The 20037-nt window shown below is 45.7% G+C and overlaps 8 protein-coding genes across 8 annotated transcripts; 1 reads left to right on the top strand and 7 right to left on the bottom strand.

The window, feature by feature from the left end:
* Positions 1-4193: 4193 nt before the first annotated feature.
* Positions 4194-6845, bottom strand: IAQ61_010132 (uncharacterized protein). The gene is made up of 2 exons (XM_003841459.2): positions 6483-6845; positions 4194-6372 (listed from the first exon to the last, which is right to left on the bottom strand). Exons 1-2 carry the CDS (start codon positions 6604-6606, stop codon positions 4907-4909), a joined length of 1590 nt encoding a protein of 529 aa, XP_003841507.1. The 5' UTR covers positions 6607-6845; the 3' UTR covers positions 4194-4906.
* A 15-nt stretch (positions 6846-6860) lies between these two features.
* Positions 6861-9629, bottom strand: IAQ61_010131 (uncharacterized protein). The gene is made up of 2 exons (XM_003841457.2): positions 8540-9629; positions 6861-8471 (listed from the first exon to the last, which is right to left on the bottom strand). The coding sequence occupies exons 1-2, from the start codon at positions 9426-9428 to the stop codon at positions 7894-7896; spliced, it is 1467 nt and encodes a 488-aa protein (XP_003841505.2). The 5' UTR covers positions 9429-9629; the 3' UTR covers positions 6861-7893.
* A 1-nt stretch (position 9630) lies between these two features.
* On the top strand, positions 9631-9855 carry IAQ61_010130 (uncharacterized protein; the record flags this gene model as incomplete). Its single annotated transcript, XM_066098671.1, has 1 exon — positions 9631-9855. The coding sequence occupies one exon, from the start codon at positions 9631-9633 to the stop codon at positions 9853-9855; it is 225 nt and encodes a 74-aa protein (XP_065951216.1).
* A 372-nt stretch (positions 9856-10227) lies between these two features.
* IAQ61_010129 (uncharacterized protein) lies at positions 10228-11237 on the bottom strand (the record flags this gene model as incomplete). The annotated part of the gene is made up of 3 exons (XM_066098670.1): positions 10228-11050; positions 11102-11171; positions 11222-11237. 3 exons carry the CDS (start codon positions 11235-11237, stop codon positions 10228-10230), a joined length of 909 nt encoding a protein of 302 aa, XP_065951215.1.
* A 285-nt stretch (positions 11238-11522) lies between these two features.
* Positions 11523-12642, bottom strand: IAQ61_010128 (uncharacterized protein; the record flags this gene model as incomplete). Its single annotated transcript, XM_066098669.1, has 2 exons — positions 11523-12385; positions 12501-12642. 2 exons carry the CDS (start codon positions 12640-12642, stop codon positions 11523-11525), a joined length of 1005 nt encoding a protein of 334 aa, XP_065951214.1.
* Positions 12643-12966: 324 nt separating this feature from the next.
* Positions 12967-14185, bottom strand: IAQ61_010127 (uncharacterized protein). Its single transcript, XM_003841454.2, has 2 exons — positions 13620-14185; positions 12967-13561 (listed from the first exon to the last, which is right to left on the bottom strand). Exons 1-2 carry the CDS (start codon positions 13780-13782, stop codon positions 13107-13109), a joined length of 618 nt encoding a protein of 205 aa, XP_003841502.1. The 5' UTR covers positions 13783-14185; the 3' UTR covers positions 12967-13106.
* Positions 14186-14506: 321 nt separating this feature from the next.
* IAQ61_010126 (uncharacterized protein) lies at positions 14507-15871 on the bottom strand (the record flags this gene model as incomplete). Its single annotated transcript, XM_066098668.1, has 2 exons — positions 15417-15871; positions 14507-15337 (listed from the first exon to the last, which is right to left on the bottom strand). The coding sequence occupies exons 1-2, from the start codon at positions 15456-15458 to the stop codon at positions 14507-14509; spliced, it is 873 nt and encodes a 290-aa protein (XP_065951213.1). The 5' UTR covers positions 15459-15871.
* A 139-nt stretch (positions 15872-16010) lies between these two features.
* IAQ61_010125 (uncharacterized protein) lies at positions 16011-18886 on the bottom strand. Its single transcript, XM_066098667.1, has 4 exons — positions 18045-18886; positions 17289-17986; positions 16420-17242; positions 16011-16361 (listed from the first exon to the last, which is right to left on the bottom strand). The coding sequence occupies exons 1-4, from the start codon at positions 18228-18230 to the stop codon at positions 16143-16145; spliced, it is 1926 nt and encodes a 641-aa protein (XP_065951212.1). The 5' UTR covers positions 18231-18886; the 3' UTR covers positions 16011-16142.
* Positions 18887-20037: the final 1151 nt, after the last annotated feature.

Raw genomic sequence — 20037 nt, 5'->3', positions numbered from 1 at the left:
CCTACTAGAGGTAGTATAGGATACTAAGGCTCTAGATAGGTTTAAGGAAAAGTATAGGGATATTACGTATAATAATAGCCTAATACGTATAAAAGCTAGGAAGTAAGGGTAGAAGAAAACTAGAATAATAACTTAGACCTTTATTATAATTAAGAAGTGTAAAGGTATTAGAGATATCTTTTATTTATCCTTATAATACTCTAAGTAAGTGCCCTACTACTAAAGTTTTATAAGGTAGCTAATAATTAAGTAGTAGTATCTATACTATTACTATCTATAACTAACCCCCTTTTAGCCCCCCCTAAACTATTATTTATATTATTCTAACGCCTCTATATCTCTTAGTAATAGTAGTAACGCTTACGTGTAGTATAGGTAGGGGAGGACTTAGTTAATAAGTATAAGTAATAGTAGTAGTAGTAGTAGGAGAAGGGTAGTGCTTTAATAGTTTACTAACGCGTAGCACCCTAGGCCTAAAAGAAAGTAAATATTAGAATATATAAAGGGAATAAAAGGGAAATTAATACTAATAATAAGAGTCTTAATACTATAGGTAGTGCACTTAGTAGCGCTCTTAAGCCTATTAATATAAAGGTTAGTTTAGGCCTAGGTCTTATTTATACGCTAGTTAATACGCTAGAAGGTAATACTAGTAGTAGTAGCAAGCTATATAATATTATTATTACTATAACTACTATATAAGGGCGTAATAGCAGACTAAAGTAGAAATGCTAGAGCACTAGTAGTAGATAGAATAATAGCACTAAGCTAATACTAATTATAGGCGCGCGAGTAGGTAGTAGGGGCAAGTAGGGTAATAGTATTATTAGTCTAAGCCCTTAATATAAGATCCTTAAAATAATAGTAGAGCTAGTAGAACTATAGTATAAACTAGTAATAGGTGCCTTTAGTAGGTTTCTCTATAAAGGTGCTAAGGGTCCCCTTCTTTATAATATAGAGGTAATCCTCCTAGTAACTATAATAAAACTAAAGCTAGTTATAAAGGGCTTAGCAAATATTAGAATTATTAGTAAGGATAGCTTCTAATTAAGTATAGGTCTTATAGCTATAATAGCAGGACTTATATAAGCGCCCTAGATATAGTTAGAACTTGCTATAAAGGAAATAAAAATTAAGGGGAACTTACTACTACCCTCCTAATAGTTATACTTGCTAAAGAGATAAAGCTAGTTAATATACTAATTATAGGGAAGTAGCTTTATAAAGCTACTATTATATTCCTTATTATCTAAGTTACTAGAAATAATAAAGCTACTAAGCAACTAGGTTTAGGGAGATATATACTAAATAAAAAGTTAGTAGAGGAAATATAGGGAGAATAATAGAAGTACACACCTTATCTTAGTAGGCCTAGCGTGGGGTCTAACTGCCTTATAGTAGATCCCTACTACTAGTACTAGTAGCGGTAGAGAAGGATATAATAGGGCCTAGATAGGCAGGATTTATAGAAAAAGATTAGAGAGAGGGCTAATTAGTAGGGAAAATCTATTATATAATAAAGTAAGTTTAGGAAATTTATAGTAGGGTAGGATAGCTATATTAGAACTTTTATAGTAGGGTGCTAAAATAAGTGTATAGATACCACGCGTGTGTACTACTTAATATATAGGCCTATTATAAATTAGGAAGGAATATAAAGATATAATAATAAAACTAAAAAATATAGTAATAAAGCCTAATATAGATTATAGAGGACAAAGATATAACCTTAGACCCCTAGAAAGACAATTTCACGATAGTTTATAGGGGAAGGTTAGGGGTATGTAAAGGGCTTAGGCTTATGCCTAAGCCTAGGTCTAACACAAGATAGACTAAGTCTAACACTACTACTAAGTAAACACACTAGACACCTATAAAAAGGCGTGGAGGGCTTACCTCTCCTTTAAGATACTAAATACTATTATTAACGCTTATTGCATTCTCCCTTAAGGCTAGTCTATAACATAGGGTTAATATATATTTATCTTTAAGGGAGGTGTTGCTTTAAGATTTCCTAGGAGCACAAGGTACCTTAAGAGATAGATAGGAAGTAGGTCCTTTAAGGAGGGCGTTATTAATTAAGTCTTCCTTATCTAATTTCTTTCTATTAGTAAATAGTCTTTTAAAAGTGGCTAAACTAGATACCCTTCCTTTACTTTTATCTAATATTTTGTAGTTAATAAGAATAATAAATCTTTTCTTTTTAGGGGGTTTAGTTATAGGAGGATATTAGCTTTACCTCTAATTCCTCTAGGCTTTTAGTAGTCTTTAGGTCTCTACCTTAACGTAATCTAACGCGATTTTTCTAAAGGTAATCTAGCACTACCTATAGGTCTAGAAGTCTAAGCCTATAGGCTTTGGTTGTTAGAAGTTCTAATAGCTGTTCTAACTATAGAGTTACAGGGTTAGATAGATACTAGAACTAAATTAGTAGCTTAAAATAATAATAAGTGCAATATTCTTAAATGCTATTACTAGCTAGGATAATATTCTTCTTATAATATAACAACTTAGGTAGGTAAGGCATCTAAAAGGTATCCTATATAACTTAAAGGTATATAGGAGTGCGCGTCTATATAGAAAAGGATAAGATTCCTACACCTATAGGTCTTGTACGAAAGGACAAGAAGAATATGCCTATCCTAACTATAGGCGAGCTGTTCTCTATATACATTAGTGAGTTAGGCCTTTATTAGTCCTAACTTGGCATGGAACAATAGGCAGGCAATTCTGCCTTATTGTTACAGGTTAGATAGCTACTAGAACTAAATTAGTAGCTTAAAATAATAACAAGTGCGATATTCTTAAATACTATTATTAGCTAGGATAATATTCTTCTTATAATATAATAACTTAGGTAGGTAGGGTATCTAAAAGGTATCCTATATAACTTAAAGGCATATAGGAGTGCGCGTCTATATAGAAAAGGATAAGATTCCTACACCTATAGGTCTTGTATAAAAGGACAAGAAGAACATACCTATCCTAACTATAGGCAAGCTGTTCTCTATATACATTAGTAAGTTAGGCCTTTATTAGGCCTAACTTAGTATAGAATAATAGGCAGGCAATTCTGCCTTATTATTACACCTATAATAACACTCCTTCCTAAATACCTTAAAGACGCCCCTTATACTAGCTACCCTTATAAGCAAGATACTATCTATAATACTACTCTTTTATAAGTATACTAAGATAGATATAGGAGAGAGAAGAGCTATACTAATATAGCTAGTAATCTTAGTCTTTATAAATATAATATATTATTTACTATAGTATAGAGAGTCCTAAAAGTAGCTAGATACTATAAAATAAAGCCTATAAGGAAGCCTAGGTTAATAAAGAAGATAAGATAGGATAGACTTAAGTAGTATCTTGCCTATTAAGGCTAGACTCTAGAGGACTAGAAGAATATTATCTAGTCTAATAAGACTTCTATCCTACTTAACTACTACTATAGTAGCTACTATATCTAGAGAAAACCTAATAAGGCTTTTACTAAGACTATTATTTATAAGTAGTAGAAGGGCTACTCTAAGTTTATATTCTAGGGCTACTTTTCTTATAAGTATAAGGGCCTATACTATATCTAGTGCCTTAAGATTATATAGGAGAAGAGAGAAGTAGCTTTAAAGATTAAAGAGATAAATAAGACTCTTAAGCCTATTATAAGATAGGAGTAGGAGCTTATTACTAGTATAAAGAGAATAGGATTAAGGAATAAGCTAGGTAAGACTTTATAGTAGAAATAGAATAAAAAGAATAGTAAGCTCTTTTATAATAGTAGAGGAGGTATAGATTAATAGCGCTACTAGAGTTAAATTCTAATCCCTAAGCTTATCCCCTTTACTAAGAAGTATAAGAAAGAGAGACTATATACTATAGTTTAAGAGAATAAAGCTTCTTTATATACCTACTATACCTAATAACTAGTATATAAGAGAGAGGGAGTAAAGAAGCTTTTTTAGTATAGTAATTTACTTAACCTTAATACTATTAAAGTAGCCTAGCTATAGCTTAAGTAAAGAACTACTTAGAAGGGTACTCTTAAGAGTAGAGTAGAGGGTATAAAAGTATAGTTAAAGGCTTAGAATAAGCTACCTTAATACTAAATCTAGGCTTAGATAGAGTGTATATAGTATTATATTTAGTAGATTATTAGACTAGAAGGTAGTAATAAGTATAAGGAGGGGCGGCGCGATAGAATAGTCTAAGCTTTAGTAGTATCACGGCGGTAATATAGACACCCCTGTTAGCAAGAACTTTTAAAAGCCACCTCTGTACCATGTATACGCACTAGTCAGCGCATATCTACTCTATCATGCGTTCACCTCACGCCTATATGGGCAACTATTGGAGGGCAAACATGAAAGCGTGCACATTGTAATGTAGAAAAGAACATGGTTTCTGGTTCACAGAATAGCAAGCTCAAAACAATCCAGGCGAACAGACAGCATGTGATAGAAGTGCAATTGCCAACTGCATCGACTCAACTAACCACAGTGTTTCCAGCTACCAAGGTTGTTGTGGGCCGGCAAGGCGACTTTGGGGTCGTGTAATCACCGTCGGTGCGGAATCACACGGGCAGTGATACGAAAGGCAACGTCAAGAGACAGCCAGCATAGATAACAGCCGCACTCCACTCAAGGGACATCACAATGCATATGCAAAACCAAAGATCATAATGAATGCAACTCAAATATGCGAACCGGAACGCCTAAGGCCATTCGCTATACCAAGCCATCCCAGAATTGACGTCAAAGAAACCTATATCCTCCAGCATAATCGTCACACTTTTCAATTCATATGGCACCTTGGTGTATGAATCTCTCACCTCATAGAAAGGTAGTGGAGTAGTGGTACACATAGCATCATCAAACCAAACATCGCGAACGAGCTCTCACGTTTACAACTCATCGTGGTCCTCAGCGACAGCCTCCTTGGCAGCGTCGGTGGCCTTTGCGGCACCAGACTTGACAGCCTCAGTAGCATCTTCAGCGGCCTCGGCAGCGGCCTCAGTGGCAGCTGCGGCCTGCTCAGCAAGTCCCTCGCCGTCCTCCTCCTCAGCCGTCTCAGGAGGTGGAGGGGTGTAGTCGACCTCAACCTTGTGTGAGCCGTTCTCCTGAATGAACTTGATGAGGTCCTCAACAGTGCGCGAGCCGCTGTAGTCAATAGGTGAGTCCTTCTTGCCGGCGGCGAAAAGCTTAATAGTAGGGAAACCCTGGATCTCAGCCGGCACGTCGTTGGCGGTTGCATCAACCTTGGCGATGGTAACGAGCTTCGAGAACTCATCGGAGCTGTACAGTTGGCCGAGCTCCTCGTACTTGGGGGCAAGAGCCTTGCAGTGACCGCACCATGGAGCGTAGAACTCGACAAGAACATCCTTGTCCTCTTCGAAAACGATGTCCTTGTAGTTGTGGGCAACAACGACCTTGACAGGGCCGTCGTTGGACTCTGGAATGGGCTCAGACTTGATGCTGGGCTCGATCTTGCCAGCGATGACGTCCTCGACGAAAGAGCCAATCTCCTTTGCGGTGATCTCCTTGTCCTGGCTGTAAGGGAACTTGTCGTTCTTGTCGGTGCGCTGAATGGCAAAGGCGGGCCATTTGCCGACCTCGAGGTTGAGGTTTCCAGCATGCTGGCCGAAGCTCTTGGCATCAATGGTAGCGAAGTTGACCTTACCCTTGTGCTTTTCAGCGAGGGGCTTCAGTTCATTGGCGAGCTGTTCGCGCTCCTCTGGTGTCTCGGCGAAGATGTAGGCGAGGGGCAGGCCAGAAGACATGTAGTCGCTGTAGGTCTCGGGGCCAACCTCACCGACAAGGGGGGTCGAGGCGACCTTGGCAAATTCGCGGATTGCATCAGCGTCGAACTTCTCGGTGAATACATCCTTGCCGTTGTCGAAAGACTTGTAGAGAACTAGGCCGGGCTGCTTGACACCCTCAGCCTTGGCCAGAGCAGCGTCGCTGGTGGCACCAAAGAGGAAGTTGTCGCGTAGGCCATTGGCAACCGAAGTGAAGGTCTCGTTGGACGCCTTGTCGTCGGCGGCGAAGTAAGCAATGAGAACGACCTTGTCAGCCGTCTTGAATTCGGCCAGAGTGTCCTTGGTGACTTCAGAAACAGCGGGGAGGGCCTGCTTGGTCATGTATGAGATCAAGCTGTCGGCCTTGCGCTGACCGCCATAGGGTGACACGGTCTCGAGGCCACGGAAGACCTTGAGAGTAGGGTAGCCCTCGACACCGTACTCTTGGCACAGGTCAGCCTCCTCTGTGCAGTCGACCTTGATGAGCTTGATATCCTTCTCTTTGAGGGTAGTCGCCGCCGTCTCGTACTCGGGAGCCAGGGCCTTGCAGTGACCGCACCATGGGGCGAAGACTGTCCTTTATATCAGCACGATGTCAAGTATGGTTGTTGAACATGGTATGATGAGTATACCATGTGATGTGGATCGTGGAATGTAAAATGTTACTGCTACTATTACTTACACTCTGCGAGGACGAGGTCATTCTCCTCGATGAAGGACTTGAACGTGTCCTTGTTGAGCTGCTCGACGTCGGACGCCGCAGCAATAGCCGCAAAGAAGGCGGCACAGATGGTGGTGTACTTCATCTTGCTGTGGGGGGGGGAGAGGAAGGGAGAAGTTCACTGTGCAATGGGGTGAGATTGAATGTGAAAGAGAGGAAGGAGTGAGCTGAGTCCTCTGCACGGCGTGTGGAAGAAGAAGTACAGTTCAGCGCTGGGTTGGGCTTTTTATTGTACTGCGGAGGGCTCGTGGCGGTTGAAGGGCCACCTGTCGAATTCACTAGTTGCCCCAAGCGGCTCATACCCGCGGCCCACCTTGCCAAGACCAGGGTCACCGCCACCGCATTTCTGTAACTCGTCCTACTAGGCCCTCAACCCCAACCCTATTTACTATAGGAGACCATCACTTGAGCACACACACACACACACACACACACACCTTTACATGAACTCAATATGTAACGACGTCCTCTAGCATCTGGGGTGACGCCAGACGCTGGCTATATTTTCCCTTGCACAAGTTGCGCCTCTCTTATTCTGCCGTACACACACCCTCTCTCTCTCTCTCTCTCTCTCTCTTCTCTCTCTTCTCTCTCTTCTCTCTCTTCTCTCTCGCGCACACACAATAGATTGACAAGAGCTCTATGGTATTGTGCTAGTGTAGCCACCCCTGCAAATCTCACCTCTCATTATTAATATACAACCGTGTCCTCCAGCCTCGCAAGGCCAAGTGTTCTCAATTGGCTTACTTACCGTACAAGCATGTGGCATGCTATTAGTAGACCATGTCACCATGGTGCCATATAGGTACACGGCCTATTTCATTCCGTCGGAGTCAGTTTCCCCTCACAATCTCGGTCTTGTTCTGGCCTATCAGCTGCTCAGATAACAACTTGACCACGTCTGAGGTAGATTTTGGCATCGCGACTTTTGCAACGTCGCCAACACAGTGCTTGGAGCACTCCGCAATGTCATGGAGAAAACATGGTCTTGCCAAACAACCAAATAGCACAGCTTTGAATGATGCAGCTTCATGTGGGCTTTTTAGTTGCTGATTAGCGCACCTGGTTAATAGTACTAAGCAGCATTAAAATCCTAGTCTTCCCCTACTGTCTGTTTAGCTAGGTACCTATTTAGACTTGGCCGTGCAGTGTAAAGATACCATATTACTGTCGATAGGACTATGCAATGTAATCTCCTACTTTAGCCTACTCCTATGATCCGAAGTGGCAAAGTTGTACTGCGAAACTGAACTCGAGGAGTCGAGAGTGGCTGAGCTGAAATATTAGCTTACCAAATTGCCAGCAAGGCCAGATTTCAGCACAAAGAGACTACATGCATACTTTTAGAGCGACATGCAAGGCCCATTTGTCCTCAGGCAGCAGTAGCAGCAACAGCAGGCGGAGCAACTCTAGTAGCGTGCTCACCCATGGGCAAAACAAAGCTTTTCTCGCTCTTCAACAAATGCTCATTTGCAGTTGCACCCATCTTCCAAATTTCCACCTCTTGGCCACCACGCAACACTCCTACTCTCATCGTCGACAGCAGATTATGGGCAGAGTTGGTATGATTGTAAACACCTCCATTGAACAGCGCCGTCGCATCCTTTCCAATTGCGCTCCTAATCAGTGCCTGCCCGCCTGGGTGTTCTGCTATAAATCCCGAAACATCGTGAATCACACCCGCGATGGCAACGAGGGCTGCCCCATGGGCGGAACTCTGTGCTTTGAAGTCATCCCAGGACAAGACCGGCAGTTGTGAGATGGGTACTCCCCAATCGAGCTTTGACCGTTTGCAATCTAGCGCTTTCTGCTGTTGCTGCAGACGACCTTTTTCAATCTCATTGGAGCGGAAGGTCTTGAGGTTGTAGCTCAATGGGAAGAAGGGAAGCCGTGACATAGCATAGATGAGCCATTTGGTAGGATCGTACTGGTACCAGATGATCGCGTTGCCTGTTCTTCTATCAGCCTTCTTTGCTCGGTTGAAGAGTCATTGTAGGTAGGTAACCCCCAAAACTTACGATAATCACTGGGGAACTCGTGGTGAAAATTATGATAGCCCTCGCCCATTGTCACCAGCGCTGTCAAAACATGATCTCGCGGCGACCTCCGATCATCAAACGGCTGCTCCCCAATCCAATGCGCAAGACTATTCACACAAAACGTTGCTTGTTGTACCAAACAGGCTCTGAGCACTCCGGCATACACAAGACCTCCCCACCAATCACCCCAGCCGAGTCCCGCAACGAGACAGGGAAAGATCCAGGCAGCAAAAAGTAGACACTTGCCGTAGTGCTTATGCTGGAACACAACAACAGGGTCGCCATCCAAATCCGACACATCAGTGCGTCCTTTGACTTTTGGATCATTGTTTAGTACCATCCATCCGATATGTGAGAAGAGGAGACCACGCATCACGGAATACGGATCTTTCATTGTATCGGTCCAGCGATGGTGGGCGCGGTGGTTTGCACTCCACCATCGTATGCTGCCCTGAATTGCGCCTGCGCCCGTGAATGCGAGGAACAAGCGTAATGGCAGACGGGCAGAGTAACAGCGGTGGCTCCAAAGTCTATGGTACCCGCCTGTTATGCCAAAAGCGGTCATGGCGTAGTATGTGATGGACCATAGAAGAGTAGAAGGGGTGAGAGGAGTAGTGCGAGCGAGGTAGAGACCAAAGAGGGGAATTAGAACAACGAGGATTGTGTTGAGCCAATTGATCTTTCTGTGCCAGTTTCTCCATGCGAGGGGTTGGTGGGAGATGTGAGTTTTTTCCCTCTGGGAAGATGAAGCTTCCGGAGGCAGGTCCGTGGCTGTCATCCTGAGTTGCAGAACGGATGTCGAGGAAAGGCCAATCTTCAATTCAGCGCAGCCTTCAAATTCTTCATCCAAGGCCAAGACGGACTGCATGTCTATGCATATGTATCTCAATCGGTTTCTCGGGTCCCGTACTCCCCGTTGTCCAAAGACAGGAATGTGGTAGCCGAAAGAGCGGGCACAAACTCTGTAGCCATGACACAGTGGGTATAAACTGTACTAGTGTACCCAGCACCACCGCTAGATGACATTATTGAATCTAATCTGAGCCTTCCGGCCAAAGTGTGATTCGTCAATGGCCCGACAGTGGGGAAAGAGTGATGAAGTCTACATTGATGGTTTCAGGTTAGAGCGCGGTGGTTTGCCGGCTAGACCCAATATACTTCTCACCCGCAAGACTGAGATGGACAAGATAGATGTACTTGCCACATCTCCACCAATGTCCAAATTCCTTTGGGCGTCTTATTCGGAGTTGAACAGCTTCATGGTGATTTGCCTGGGTGGAGCCGCGAGTGAATGATCATCATGGAAAAGGTCTCGACCCTAGTCCAAGAACGGTGGGAACAGCTCATCATAAGCATGTATCATATCTGCATGTCTGCCAGGTAGAGAGCGAGATGGACCCGGGAAAAAAATCAATTAGAGGATTCGTTCACACATCTAGCAAATACGAAAGGTGAGTCTGGGGGTTTGACTGCGATGTGTCCCCGATGCCGCACCACAAAGCCAGACGTACCCTTCGTTCAATCTCGAATATTCGAAGTTTCCAGCTCACAACCTAATCATCCGAACATGTTCAAGCTGAATGAAGACATGTGTGGCCAGACCTCACCATTTGGAGATCCGCAGTTGGTCGGTCCAACAGATGCGATTTGTACTAAGCTGTACTTCACTATCTGAAGTGATCAGCATCGGCCATGAACCACCACACGTTGTTGCGATCGAAGTCAGACAAGCTCCACAGGTTGTTCCTCGCAGAATCTGTCAAGTTTACGGCATCTTTGCCATCTTCTCGCTCCGTAATCGTCAATAATGAGTTCATGAGATCTTTGTAAATGTTGCGCGGTATTAGGGGCTTTTTACCATCAAGCCACTTACAATCGCCAGTCGCAGCATACAAGTCGATCAAAAATTTGCGAATTAGGCAGGAACCTCTTGTCTTGCAATAAGCGTAGGTGACGCTGGCCGAGGAGATGCCCTGGCTTTTGTCGAGGCTCTCTTGAACAATCTGCTTCCGGACTGCTATCTGAAATCCTTTGTCTTGCAATTTTTCTCCAACCAGATGTGCTTTGATCAAGCGAATGCAGTCTGCAGCACCATCTTCTTCTTTCGTCTTATAGCTTGGGATGCGACTCGTATACAGCCATTGGATGTAGACGTCGAACCCATCCGCATCTAGATCATGTAGAGTGGCGTGTTGTAGGAACGGCGACTTCTTCCAGATTGTTCTGCAAAATGGACACTTGTTCGACGATTTCACCCACTGCTGCAGGCATTCTTGATGTATGTTGTTGCCGCAGGTTTTGCACCAAGTCGCGTAAGTGACACCAGAGATGAGCTCCTCGCAACAAATCGCGCAATCCCCTTCGAGGGACTTACGAACATGTTGGAATGCTTGTTTCAGATATGGAGATCGAGAGCAGAGCAAGTCCTCATGAACGGAAAAGCCCTGACGAGTTGGACCAATTTCTAGGCGGAGGAAACGGCCTCCCAGACTAGGTTCGCATTAGGGCAAGAAATGCTTTGGCGCTCTAGTGGTTGCTTACTGGAGGGGACTCGCAAGTCTGGTCTTGATGACGCTCTGAGATCTCGTAGCCGCCTTGTGGGCTTGCTTCGCTATTTGCAATGAGCTTCATGTGTGCGCTACGACTCCAGAGTTGGCTTACTAGGAACTTTGCCCATGGCGTCTCGACTGAAGGTATTATCGAATATTGACTGTGGTGTAGTGCGACAAGGACTAGAACCACATTGTAGGCTATGAGATATCGACATGAGTGAGCGTGAATATTATGATGAAGATGATCGACGTCTGCTGGTGATGTGAAAGCTCAGGATGAACGTCGACAGCTCTTTGCACAATGATGAGACGAGCGCGCATGGATTCCTTGGAGTTATTTCGTATTTCAAAAGCGCTCACCGGAACGCCCAATGCTATGCAATATCAACAAGACCACGAACGGTCGCAGCTCAGATGCGGAAACCTTCATCTCTTCTCGGCCCAAGACCATTCTTCATGCTGTCCCTGAGGATCTCCCAGTTTACGCCGTCTTTCCTGATTCCACGTAGACCATTCTCACCAACCGCTTGCGTGAGCCGGCCTGTGGCGATTCGGCGCATCATAACAGTGTCCTCTGCGCCCCGGAATGTCCTACCCTTGCCCTCAGTCAGGAACTTCTCAATGAATTCGTCTTCCCCGTCACTGAGAGGCAGGCTGACTAGTTCTACTGCCTTGTCTGATCGTGAATAGCCGTCATCAACGGGACTGCTTGACCATGCACCCTTCTCTAGTGTCTGCTCCACGAGAATCTCCAGTAGCGCCTTGTGCTCATATTCCGGTCGTGTGTGTATCCACCAATATGTCTCGGTGACGTTGCGGCCAGCCAGGTACTTTGCGAAGTCGACTCTGACCTTCTCATCGTCCAGCGGTGGCTTGACGCAGTTGTAGTAGGCGAGTGGCAGCACCTCATCTTCTTTGCGCTTCTGGACGCCCACGCTGTTCAGCCTGTCCCTGCCCTTCAGTAGTGTGTGCATGATGTCGTCTGGAAAGGTGGGTATAATGCTCGGGTGTGTGAGGTGGCCGACTGCAATGGCAAAATCCATGCGATCAAGTGCCCAGAGTCCTTCGATAAAAGTCCAGAATCGTTTCTCCAGGTGAACGTCTCGGGCGAAAGCATCGGAAAGCTCTACCTCGCTGTGCTGCAAAGGCGACAAATCCTTCAGCAGGTAGAAGATGAGGCAGTGCTTGTTGTGTAATGTGGTCTTGGCCGAGACGATGCGCCTGTGGAGTTCTTGCAGCTGTTGGGCGTTCTTAGGCGGGTAGATTCTCTTGCCTGTGTGCCAGTAGGTACATGTTAGCCGACGGCCCTTGATCGCATACACAGTGAAGCTCTTGATAAGCATGGGAGAAACGAGAAAGAGAGGAAAGCGGACGGGTATGCGACATGCCTGTAATCTTGAGAAGGTCTAGCAAGCGCTCGAAAAAGGTGCGACCGCCGAGCGCATGCTGGTACTCTTGTATTTCCTGCACAAGGCCATTGCTGTAATTGAGGCCTTGGAACACGGTATCGAAATCTTCTACGTCGAGCATGGTGACGTTTGTTCTTGTGGCTGTTTCGACCGGTAGTTTGACGCGCAGTTGGTGTGCTCTACCGGTACAGTGCTAGACGGTGAGAGACGCGAAGGTTCCAAGGTTGGCGTCGACGTGTTCTGGCTCCCCGGCCAACGTCGCACGCTGTCATGTGTGCAGTCTGCCTTGGCGCCTTGCATCATCACGATCGGATGGAGTCATCGTTCATCCATGGCCGTCAAACATGCCTACCCAGACCAGAGTACACAATACTCTACCTCTGCCCTCTTGCTAAGACAACATCACGTTGATTTTTTCTTTCTATTCTCATGTCTGTATTGGGAGATTGAGACGACCATATAATTATAGACTATTCAGTCTCGTCAAGTACCTAGGTACCGGTACAGCTCAGAAGCTTCTTACAGCATCTGTCAACCCCTTTTCAATAGAAAGTCCTATCCATGACACCAATCCCTGCAGTACACTTACTGCATCGACCTTGCCTTCTCCAGATCCTGCTGGTGAAGCTCCCTCAATTTTCCGGTGTTTGCAACGCCTCCGGTGACATTGGCTCCAATGACCTCCTTGGCATATCCGAGCATGCCAACCTCAGCCTTGTAGTAGGATATGTAATTGGCCTTGACCTCAATGAGCGTCATGCGTGGGTCTGACGCCGTACCATCATGTACACCATCTGCGAGGTCGCCAAACCACGCCGAAGCGCCCTTGCTCCATACCTCCTTGATGCGTGGGTCTGAATTGTCCGTCGTAGTCGCCTTGCCTGTGATGCTGATCCAGTCTTGTGTCTTGATGTCCTGAAACGAAATCTGGACTTCCTTGTTCTGCTCGAGGTCTTGGAACTTGTTCGAGTGCTTGTTCGCCAGGAAGAGGAAGTCGGGGCCATTGCGCTTAGCAACTGCCATGGAGCGCCCTACAGGACCTTTGAAAACGTGAGCGACACACTCCTCATGAACAGTGCTGAAACCAGGCTATCATACCAACGCCATTGCGGTACGTGTTGAGCATGCAAACCTTCTCTCCATCTGCAATCTCGAACAGCTCCTTGATTTGCTGTTCCTTCGGAGTCTCGTTATCATACTGCTTTGAGACGCTAGGGTCGGTCTTCGAGTTGACCTCGCCTTGCTTAAGTTGGTCTGGCATTCTGGTTTTGCAAAAGAAAGATATCTAGGTGTTCAGTAGATGAAGAACGTAGTGCGAGATCAATCGTGTATCAGTGGTGTGATGGACGTGGAACACGGGCAGCACATACAAGTACTGGTGGACAAGACACTGATTTGTCCAAGTGGACGTAACCATGAGATCAGAAGAGGAACGCCATGGCAAATTCGAAGCCGAATGGAAGCACATGTAGCTCCCTTACCAGGCGCATGATAAGTAGTATGACGTCTGTATGGGACTTATCAATAGACTACTCTGGTGTCTCATCGGGGAGGTTGACAGGTCAAGGCATAAGTATGACGACTATTAGGTAAATCGCCTTCTGGGCCTCTGGCGTATGTTTGCCAAGTGTGGACACAACTCAGTGTGGGAACTTCGGTGCGCGCGGGATCCGATTCTTAAGACGAAACCCTCATTGCCTGTAAAGAATGGAATGCCCCCAGATCCGGGCGTTTGTCTCCCAGCATCTGTTCGCGACGTCGGCACCCTCTTCTCGGTCCAGCGCCTCTTGGAAACTATCAAAATCCAAACCTGCTTGGCCTGATGCGCCCCGGAAATATCATGGGCCAACCTAGTATTCGCTCTGTCAAATAATAAAACCCTTCGAGCCAGTGCATCATAGCCATACTATGCGACGGCCATGCCCTCTTCTCTACTAAGTTATCATTAAAGAGTCGAAAGATACCAACAAAATGTCAATTTCTGTCTATGCCTTGGTCTTCGACTGCTCCATCCCCGCCTCCTCCTTCAGCCTCATCAACCTCTCCTCTTCCTCCCTCTTCATTCTTTCCTGTATTCTGATCCTCTCGGGAACAATCACCTTTCTCTCAGCCGTAATCTTCCATCCCTCTAAACTCTCCTTCCCCAATTCCCTTAAAGTCTTTTTCTCCACAAGACTATACTTCCCATCCGCCCGGTCAAACAAAAATGGCTCCCTGACTGATACTGGCGGATTCGTAATAACCCTCACATTCCTCAGCTGGTTGTTGCTGGCCGAGTGCAACATAAGCGGATGCAATAAGTATACATCACCCACCCTACCTGTGACTTCTACAAACGCCTCATCCGGCATCGTCGCAGCGAGATCGTTGAACCATTTCAACCCGTCTTCGGGCTCGAAAGCTGGGTTTTGCGCCCGTGGCGTCATACGAGGACTCACGCCCTCTGGGTGATCATACAAATGTTTGGCAACCGTTGAAATCGCCCTAGGACAGATGACTGTGCCACCCCCGCCGGGTACGATATCGGTCCAAAGTGGGATAACCAATAACCCCTGTTCAGGACTGTCGAGGTAGTGAACGAAGAAGTCACCATCAACATGCCAGCCCTGAAGTTCTTGAGGCTTGATGACTTTGTTATGGCCTTGAGGCGTCCCGAGATTGACAATGAAGCCGTCCTTCCAGGTTGAAGCGTTGGAGTCGACACGTTCGGCCCCGCCGAGAGGACTACATATCCCAGTCCATGCTTTGGGCGCGAATTCGGCGACGAAGAACTCGTTGAAGAAGGGCATATTAGTCCGTTCAGTATGCCTTGGTGACTGCATTAGTGAGACTGATTACCTGACAATGGTTGTGATGAGGTCGTCAATGAGGACGGCATCTTGAATGAGAGCTTACCACGTTGATTTGTCGTTCGGATCCATACCCAGTCGAACCCATAATGTCTCTTGGAGGCTTTCGGCTTGTTTATGACTGAAGCAGTCGGACAGCTTGAGCCATCCGTGTTGGAGGAAGTGGTCGACTTGCTCGTCCGAGAGTGTGAACCTTTCTTCTACATTCGCCATGTTCACCTAACAGTTTCTTCGTCCTGCGATATAATATAGAAGATGTAATAGTGAAGTCCCTTGTGATGGATTTCAGTGCAACATTCGGAAGATAGGTGGAGTGGTGAAAGCGCTCCAATTCAACAACAGAACAGAGTATGACCTTTTGTTATTTCCGCGCCACCATGCAGGACGACATATAACCTTGGAGAACTGTTAGCAAGTTGGGACGGCACAAACGGTACAAGTACTCTTTATCCGGTGGATGGGTACGAAGAGCTCGAAACGCGCGGTTAATGCAGACTGCGGGGCGAGCGGTTTGGGGAACCCGGCGGGGCAGCCTTCTGATCACCACAACCCCGAGGAACTAATGCGTCGTACCGTCAAACAATTGGTTTGAGTCATATTGTCATGATCGTCGCCTGCAATTGGACACGCTACGGCACGACGGGTAGTTCCCAGTGGTAAGGTAGCAAGGTGTGTTCTATGTATAGTGGTGCGATGACTGGAGCAAAAATGTACAGTCTGCTTTATTGATACATTATCATCATGATCTATTTCCATTGTGAGCGTTAATACTCTAATTTCCAGGCCACCAGAGGTAGTTGTTGGTCTCCTCCGCAGAGTCGAAAAAGAGCTCGCTACTCGAATTAACTGGTCGTTCGGGGAAAACGTTGGTGACGATGTCCCACATGTACATGTCTGCGACCTGTACAGTGGAATTGTGGTCAACCCAGATACCGAAACCTGTGCTGTCAGTACGTGCTGGGTAGATACGGGTGGTCAGCCAGAATCGGTCCTGCGAAAATGAGTTAGCATGCGTCGCCTGAGCGTTTTGCCACTTCGTGAGAACTTACGTTGACGAGGATCTCAACGAGCGAGCCGTCGACAAAGATGTCCATGTGCAGAGACTCCTGAGTACCGTTGGAGAACGTGTAGGGATAAAAGTAGCCAATCATGGTGTAGTTGGCAAATTGCGCGATAGAAGAAGAGCGCGAACGATCGACGTTGATCGTGTAGTTATCAGGGCTGTACCAGATAACCGTCTGCTCCTCACGACCTGGAGATTGAGCAATGGTGACACCTGCAGGTCCAGTAAAGTTGGAAAGCGTGGCCTTCAAGTGCATGTGGCTTGACCCGTTTCCAGCAGGCAAGGTGGTAGTCCAGGTTTGGGTCACATTGATAGCCTGGCCTTCAGCTCCGTCATGTAATCCCTTCACAACATCGGGTAAGGCACGAGCACCAAGTGTGTAGGCGGTCAAAGTTCCGTTGCCATATTCGACGACGCGGTTGTTACCCTTGCTCGTCAAGGCACCATCAGGATTGATCAGGTCGTTGGTCTTGATCACATACATCTCTCGCGGGATGGCCATAGCACCCTGGTAGCCTTGCTGAAGAGCAGAGTAGCCGTTATGCTCCTCGTTGGCCCAACCCCACTGGACACGGCGATTGTTCTTGGTATCGTTGAAGCTGGTCACAGCGTACAAAAGTCCAGAGTCGATGGCACCACCAGAGATAGGCATGAACTCAGCTGAGCCGTTTTCACGCTTGGTGACGTAACCTTCGTTCCACAAACCCCATTGAGGGCGAGGGTGCCATGTGAGATTACCACCCTCGGTGCCCATGAGCGTGTAGTAATGCACTTGATTATCCTCGTCAGTGAGAGAGAAGAAATTCGAACTGCGAATGTCAGCAAGATACTTGCGCAGGATACAAATCAACTTACACTTCGAAGTTGAAGCCATAGGTACCCGTCTCGAGCAGCGAGCCGAGGGTCCCATTCATTTCAGGCTCCCAAAGAGAGCCGAGGAAGGTCCAGTCTGTCAGATTGGATTGAGGAGCACTATAAAAGGGGATACGGCCACCTCCTCCTTCGCCTTTGATACCAGAACCGAGTACCATGTACCAATGGGGCTCAGACTGGCCGAGGAGAGCATCCATTTCTGGCCATGGCTCGACAAATGGATCACGCCATCCAGTGATATTCCAGCCCTCTGGAGGATCTACCATGATAGGGTTGTCCTCATACTGTTCCCATGTCTTGCCGCCATCGTTGGAGATGGCAATGCTCTGTGTCTCAGTACCTGGAATGTAGGGAAGTGCCCAGTTGGTAGGTAACTGTCCCACAGAGGTGTAGAAAGCAATCAAGGTACCGTCCTGTTCCCCAGAGATGTTGTAAGGCTGCGCCGAGCCACTGAAGATACCAAGTCCATAGTAACTTTCATTCCGAGAAGTGGGGTTCGGCCCGGTCGCCAAAGATTGGGCTTGATCGCCCTCCCATCCGCCTACGTCCGTCCATGTAACAAGATCCTTGGATGTCGCGTGTCCCCAAGTGATGTTACCCCAGAACACATGATTTGGATGCCATTGATAGTGTAGATGGTATGTGTCTTCGGTGGGATCATACATCATACCACATGGGTCCTATGTTCAGTCAGCAGCTGAGGATTGATTATGATGATCATGGTAGCATGAGTCTCACATTCAACCAGCCGGCGGGAGAGGTGAAATGGTATGTTGGCCGCCATCTGTTGAACAACGAGTTGTTGCGCAATCTGTCGATGATCTCAGTTGTCAACACAGTCGGCAAAGCTGAGGCATCCTGCGCTGTGACAATTGATAAGGACGCGAGCCCAAGGGTCATGAATGAAGTAGCCTTTCGCATCATGAATCGAGGATGGCTATGCAAAGAGCGTGACAGCCATCTTTGCTGGGAGTGCGCGGATGGATTTTTATAGCTATTTGTTGCTCACAAGAGAGAGCAAAGTTCTGCCGTACTAGAAAGCCCATGTCATTATAGTGTGACCCTAAGCCATTTGGATTGGAGCCTCTGCCAGTCTGGTCTGGGCAGATGGAGTCATAACGTGGCTGGGACATGATAGCGCGTATTCGATCCCCGCAAAATCGGAAGAAAACCCCTCATACTTCTCCACAACGGATGAAAACGTTCCTGCACGCCATCGTTCTCGAACGAGTACCATGAGGCTGGGTTGATACTACTTGCGTGATTGCATGGAAAAGCATGTGCTGTCGTTGAACGACAAGATTCCTACCATCACGGGTAAGCTTCGGGCTGAAGTGGTACCTGTGTTTGGAGAAGATCGTGAAGATGTTTTCGAATGATGAATCGCTTTGAGGCTTGGAGTCCAAGAATAACCGAGAAATCGCGAGGCTGTTATGGGTGGTCAAGCCGAGTATTGTCCCGAAACAAAGTTTTGCTGCTAGGCATGACAAGGACAACACCCGTTGACCAACAAGATGCCAGGTGTGGAGCTGTAGAGTACGGTTGAGCTGGAGTTGTCCGGTCTGTCTGCCTTGCATCGGCTTGGCTGGCGACGTCATCGTAGATGACTAAACACCCGTGACGTCCGTGAGAGCTCCACATGCATTCTAGTCTAGTTATCTCGGAGAGTTTGAGGATCACGTTACTTGTCTTGTGCTATAACGTGATCCACCACCGAGCGCCCACCCCCACCGAGCGCCCACTAACACCAAAATCCACCACCCACTAAATGAGGATATTGCGCCACCTACAATAGCTATTATCACGAGATTTCTTAGAGTCGCGATTATTAGATCTATTAGAGTAGATTAAATATTTTAGATTATATAAGCAGCTTTTTAGGGGGTCTAATTAGGCGCCTATGCTATAAAGTTGCCTCTACTACTATATCCTCTTCTACTAGCTCCTTATTAACCACCTTAGCTAGTATAATAGTAGGAGGCTTAAGGATTTACCTCTTACCTATTTAGGATATTTTAATATTATTTTAGAGTTACTTTTCTAGTTACTTAGTAGTTTTCTACTTATTATATATAGTAGCTTTTTAGGTAGCTTTCTCCTCTTACTCTTTCTTAGTAATTACTTAATTTAGGTAACACTCTTTTATAAGTTAAGCTTTAGCAAGCTTCTATTACTTATAAAGCTTAATTACCTTACTTTTTTAGTATTATAGCTCCTATTCTTTAAGGTTCTTTTACTCCTAAAGCTTAAATACTTGCTTTACCTTTAATAGTAAAATAAATTAGGCACTACTACTATAATTATTATTAGGGGGTAATAATAAAGGTTTACTACGCTTCCTACACTTCTTCTTATTAGCTAGGGTAGCCCTTAGGTGTTTATTTTTATAGTTAAGTAAAGTATTTCTTACTAATATAGTATAGATTATCTAGCTAAGCTTCTTTAACTATTTATTATAGATATTAATTATAATATTATAGAGTAACTACTCTATCTTTCTCTAATTACTTATACTTAATATTAAGGTTATACTATTACTTAAAGAAAGCTAGTTACTATTATTTATAGGTGCTTTAAACCTTAAAAGGATAATATTAGGGTTAAGTAGTAAGATACCTATTACTTTAAAAGCTATTAATATTAGCTTTTCCTTAAAGGTATTACTCTATATAGTATTAAATAACTAGTAGAAATCCTTCTTAGTAATACTTATAAGCCCTTAGGAGCTATC

The sequence above is a fragment of the Plenodomus lingam genome, assembly GCF_022343315.1.
Source record: "Plenodomus lingam strain CAN1 chromosome Unknown contig_8, whole genome shotgun sequence".
Lineage (NCBI taxonomy): Eukaryota > Fungi > Ascomycota > Dothideomycetes > Pleosporales > Leptosphaeriaceae > Plenodomus > Plenodomus lingam.
This window is presented reverse-complemented; position numbering and strand designations above follow the sequence as displayed.

Excerpts from the sequence above, each read along its gene's own strand:
- IAQ61_010132 (XM_003841459.2), bottom strand. The coding sequence starts at position 6,606 with ATGAAGTACACCACCATCTGTGCCGCCTTCTTTGCGGCTATTGCTGCG. Across the intron at positions 6,373-6,482 it reads TGACCTCGTCCTCGCAGAGT|TCTTCGCCCCATGGTGCGGT; the intron begins GTAAGTAATAGT and ends TATAAAGGACAG.
- IAQ61_010131 (XM_003841457.2), bottom strand. The coding sequence starts at position 9,428 with ATGCAGTCCGTCTTGGCCTTGGATGAAGAATTTGAAGGCTGCGCTGAA. Across the intron at positions 8,472-8,539 it reads CGAGTTCCCCAGTGATTATC|GCAACGCGATCATCTGGTAC; the intron begins GTAAGTTTTGGG and ends ATAGAAGAACAG.
- IAQ61_010127 (XM_003841454.2), bottom strand. The coding sequence starts at position 13,782 with ATGCCAGACCAACTTAAGCAAGGCGAGGTCAACTCGAAGACCGACCCT. Across the intron at positions 13,562-13,619 it reads CACGTACCGCAATGGCGTTG|GTCCTGTAGGGCGCTCCATG; the intron begins GTATGATAGCCT and ends ACGTTTTCAAAG.
- IAQ61_010125 (XM_066098667.1), bottom strand. The coding sequence starts at position 18,230 with ATGATGCGAAAGGCTACTTCATTCATGACCCTTGGGCTCGCGTCCTTA. Across the intron at positions 17,987-18,044 it reads CTCCCGCCGGCTGGTTGAAT|GACCCATGTGGTATGATGTA; the intron begins GTGAGACTCATG and ends GACTGAACATAG. Across the intron at positions 16,362-16,419 it reads TCGTTGAGATCCTCGTCAAC|GACCGATTCTGGCTGACCAC; the intron begins GTAAGTTCTCAC and ends TCATTTTCGCAG.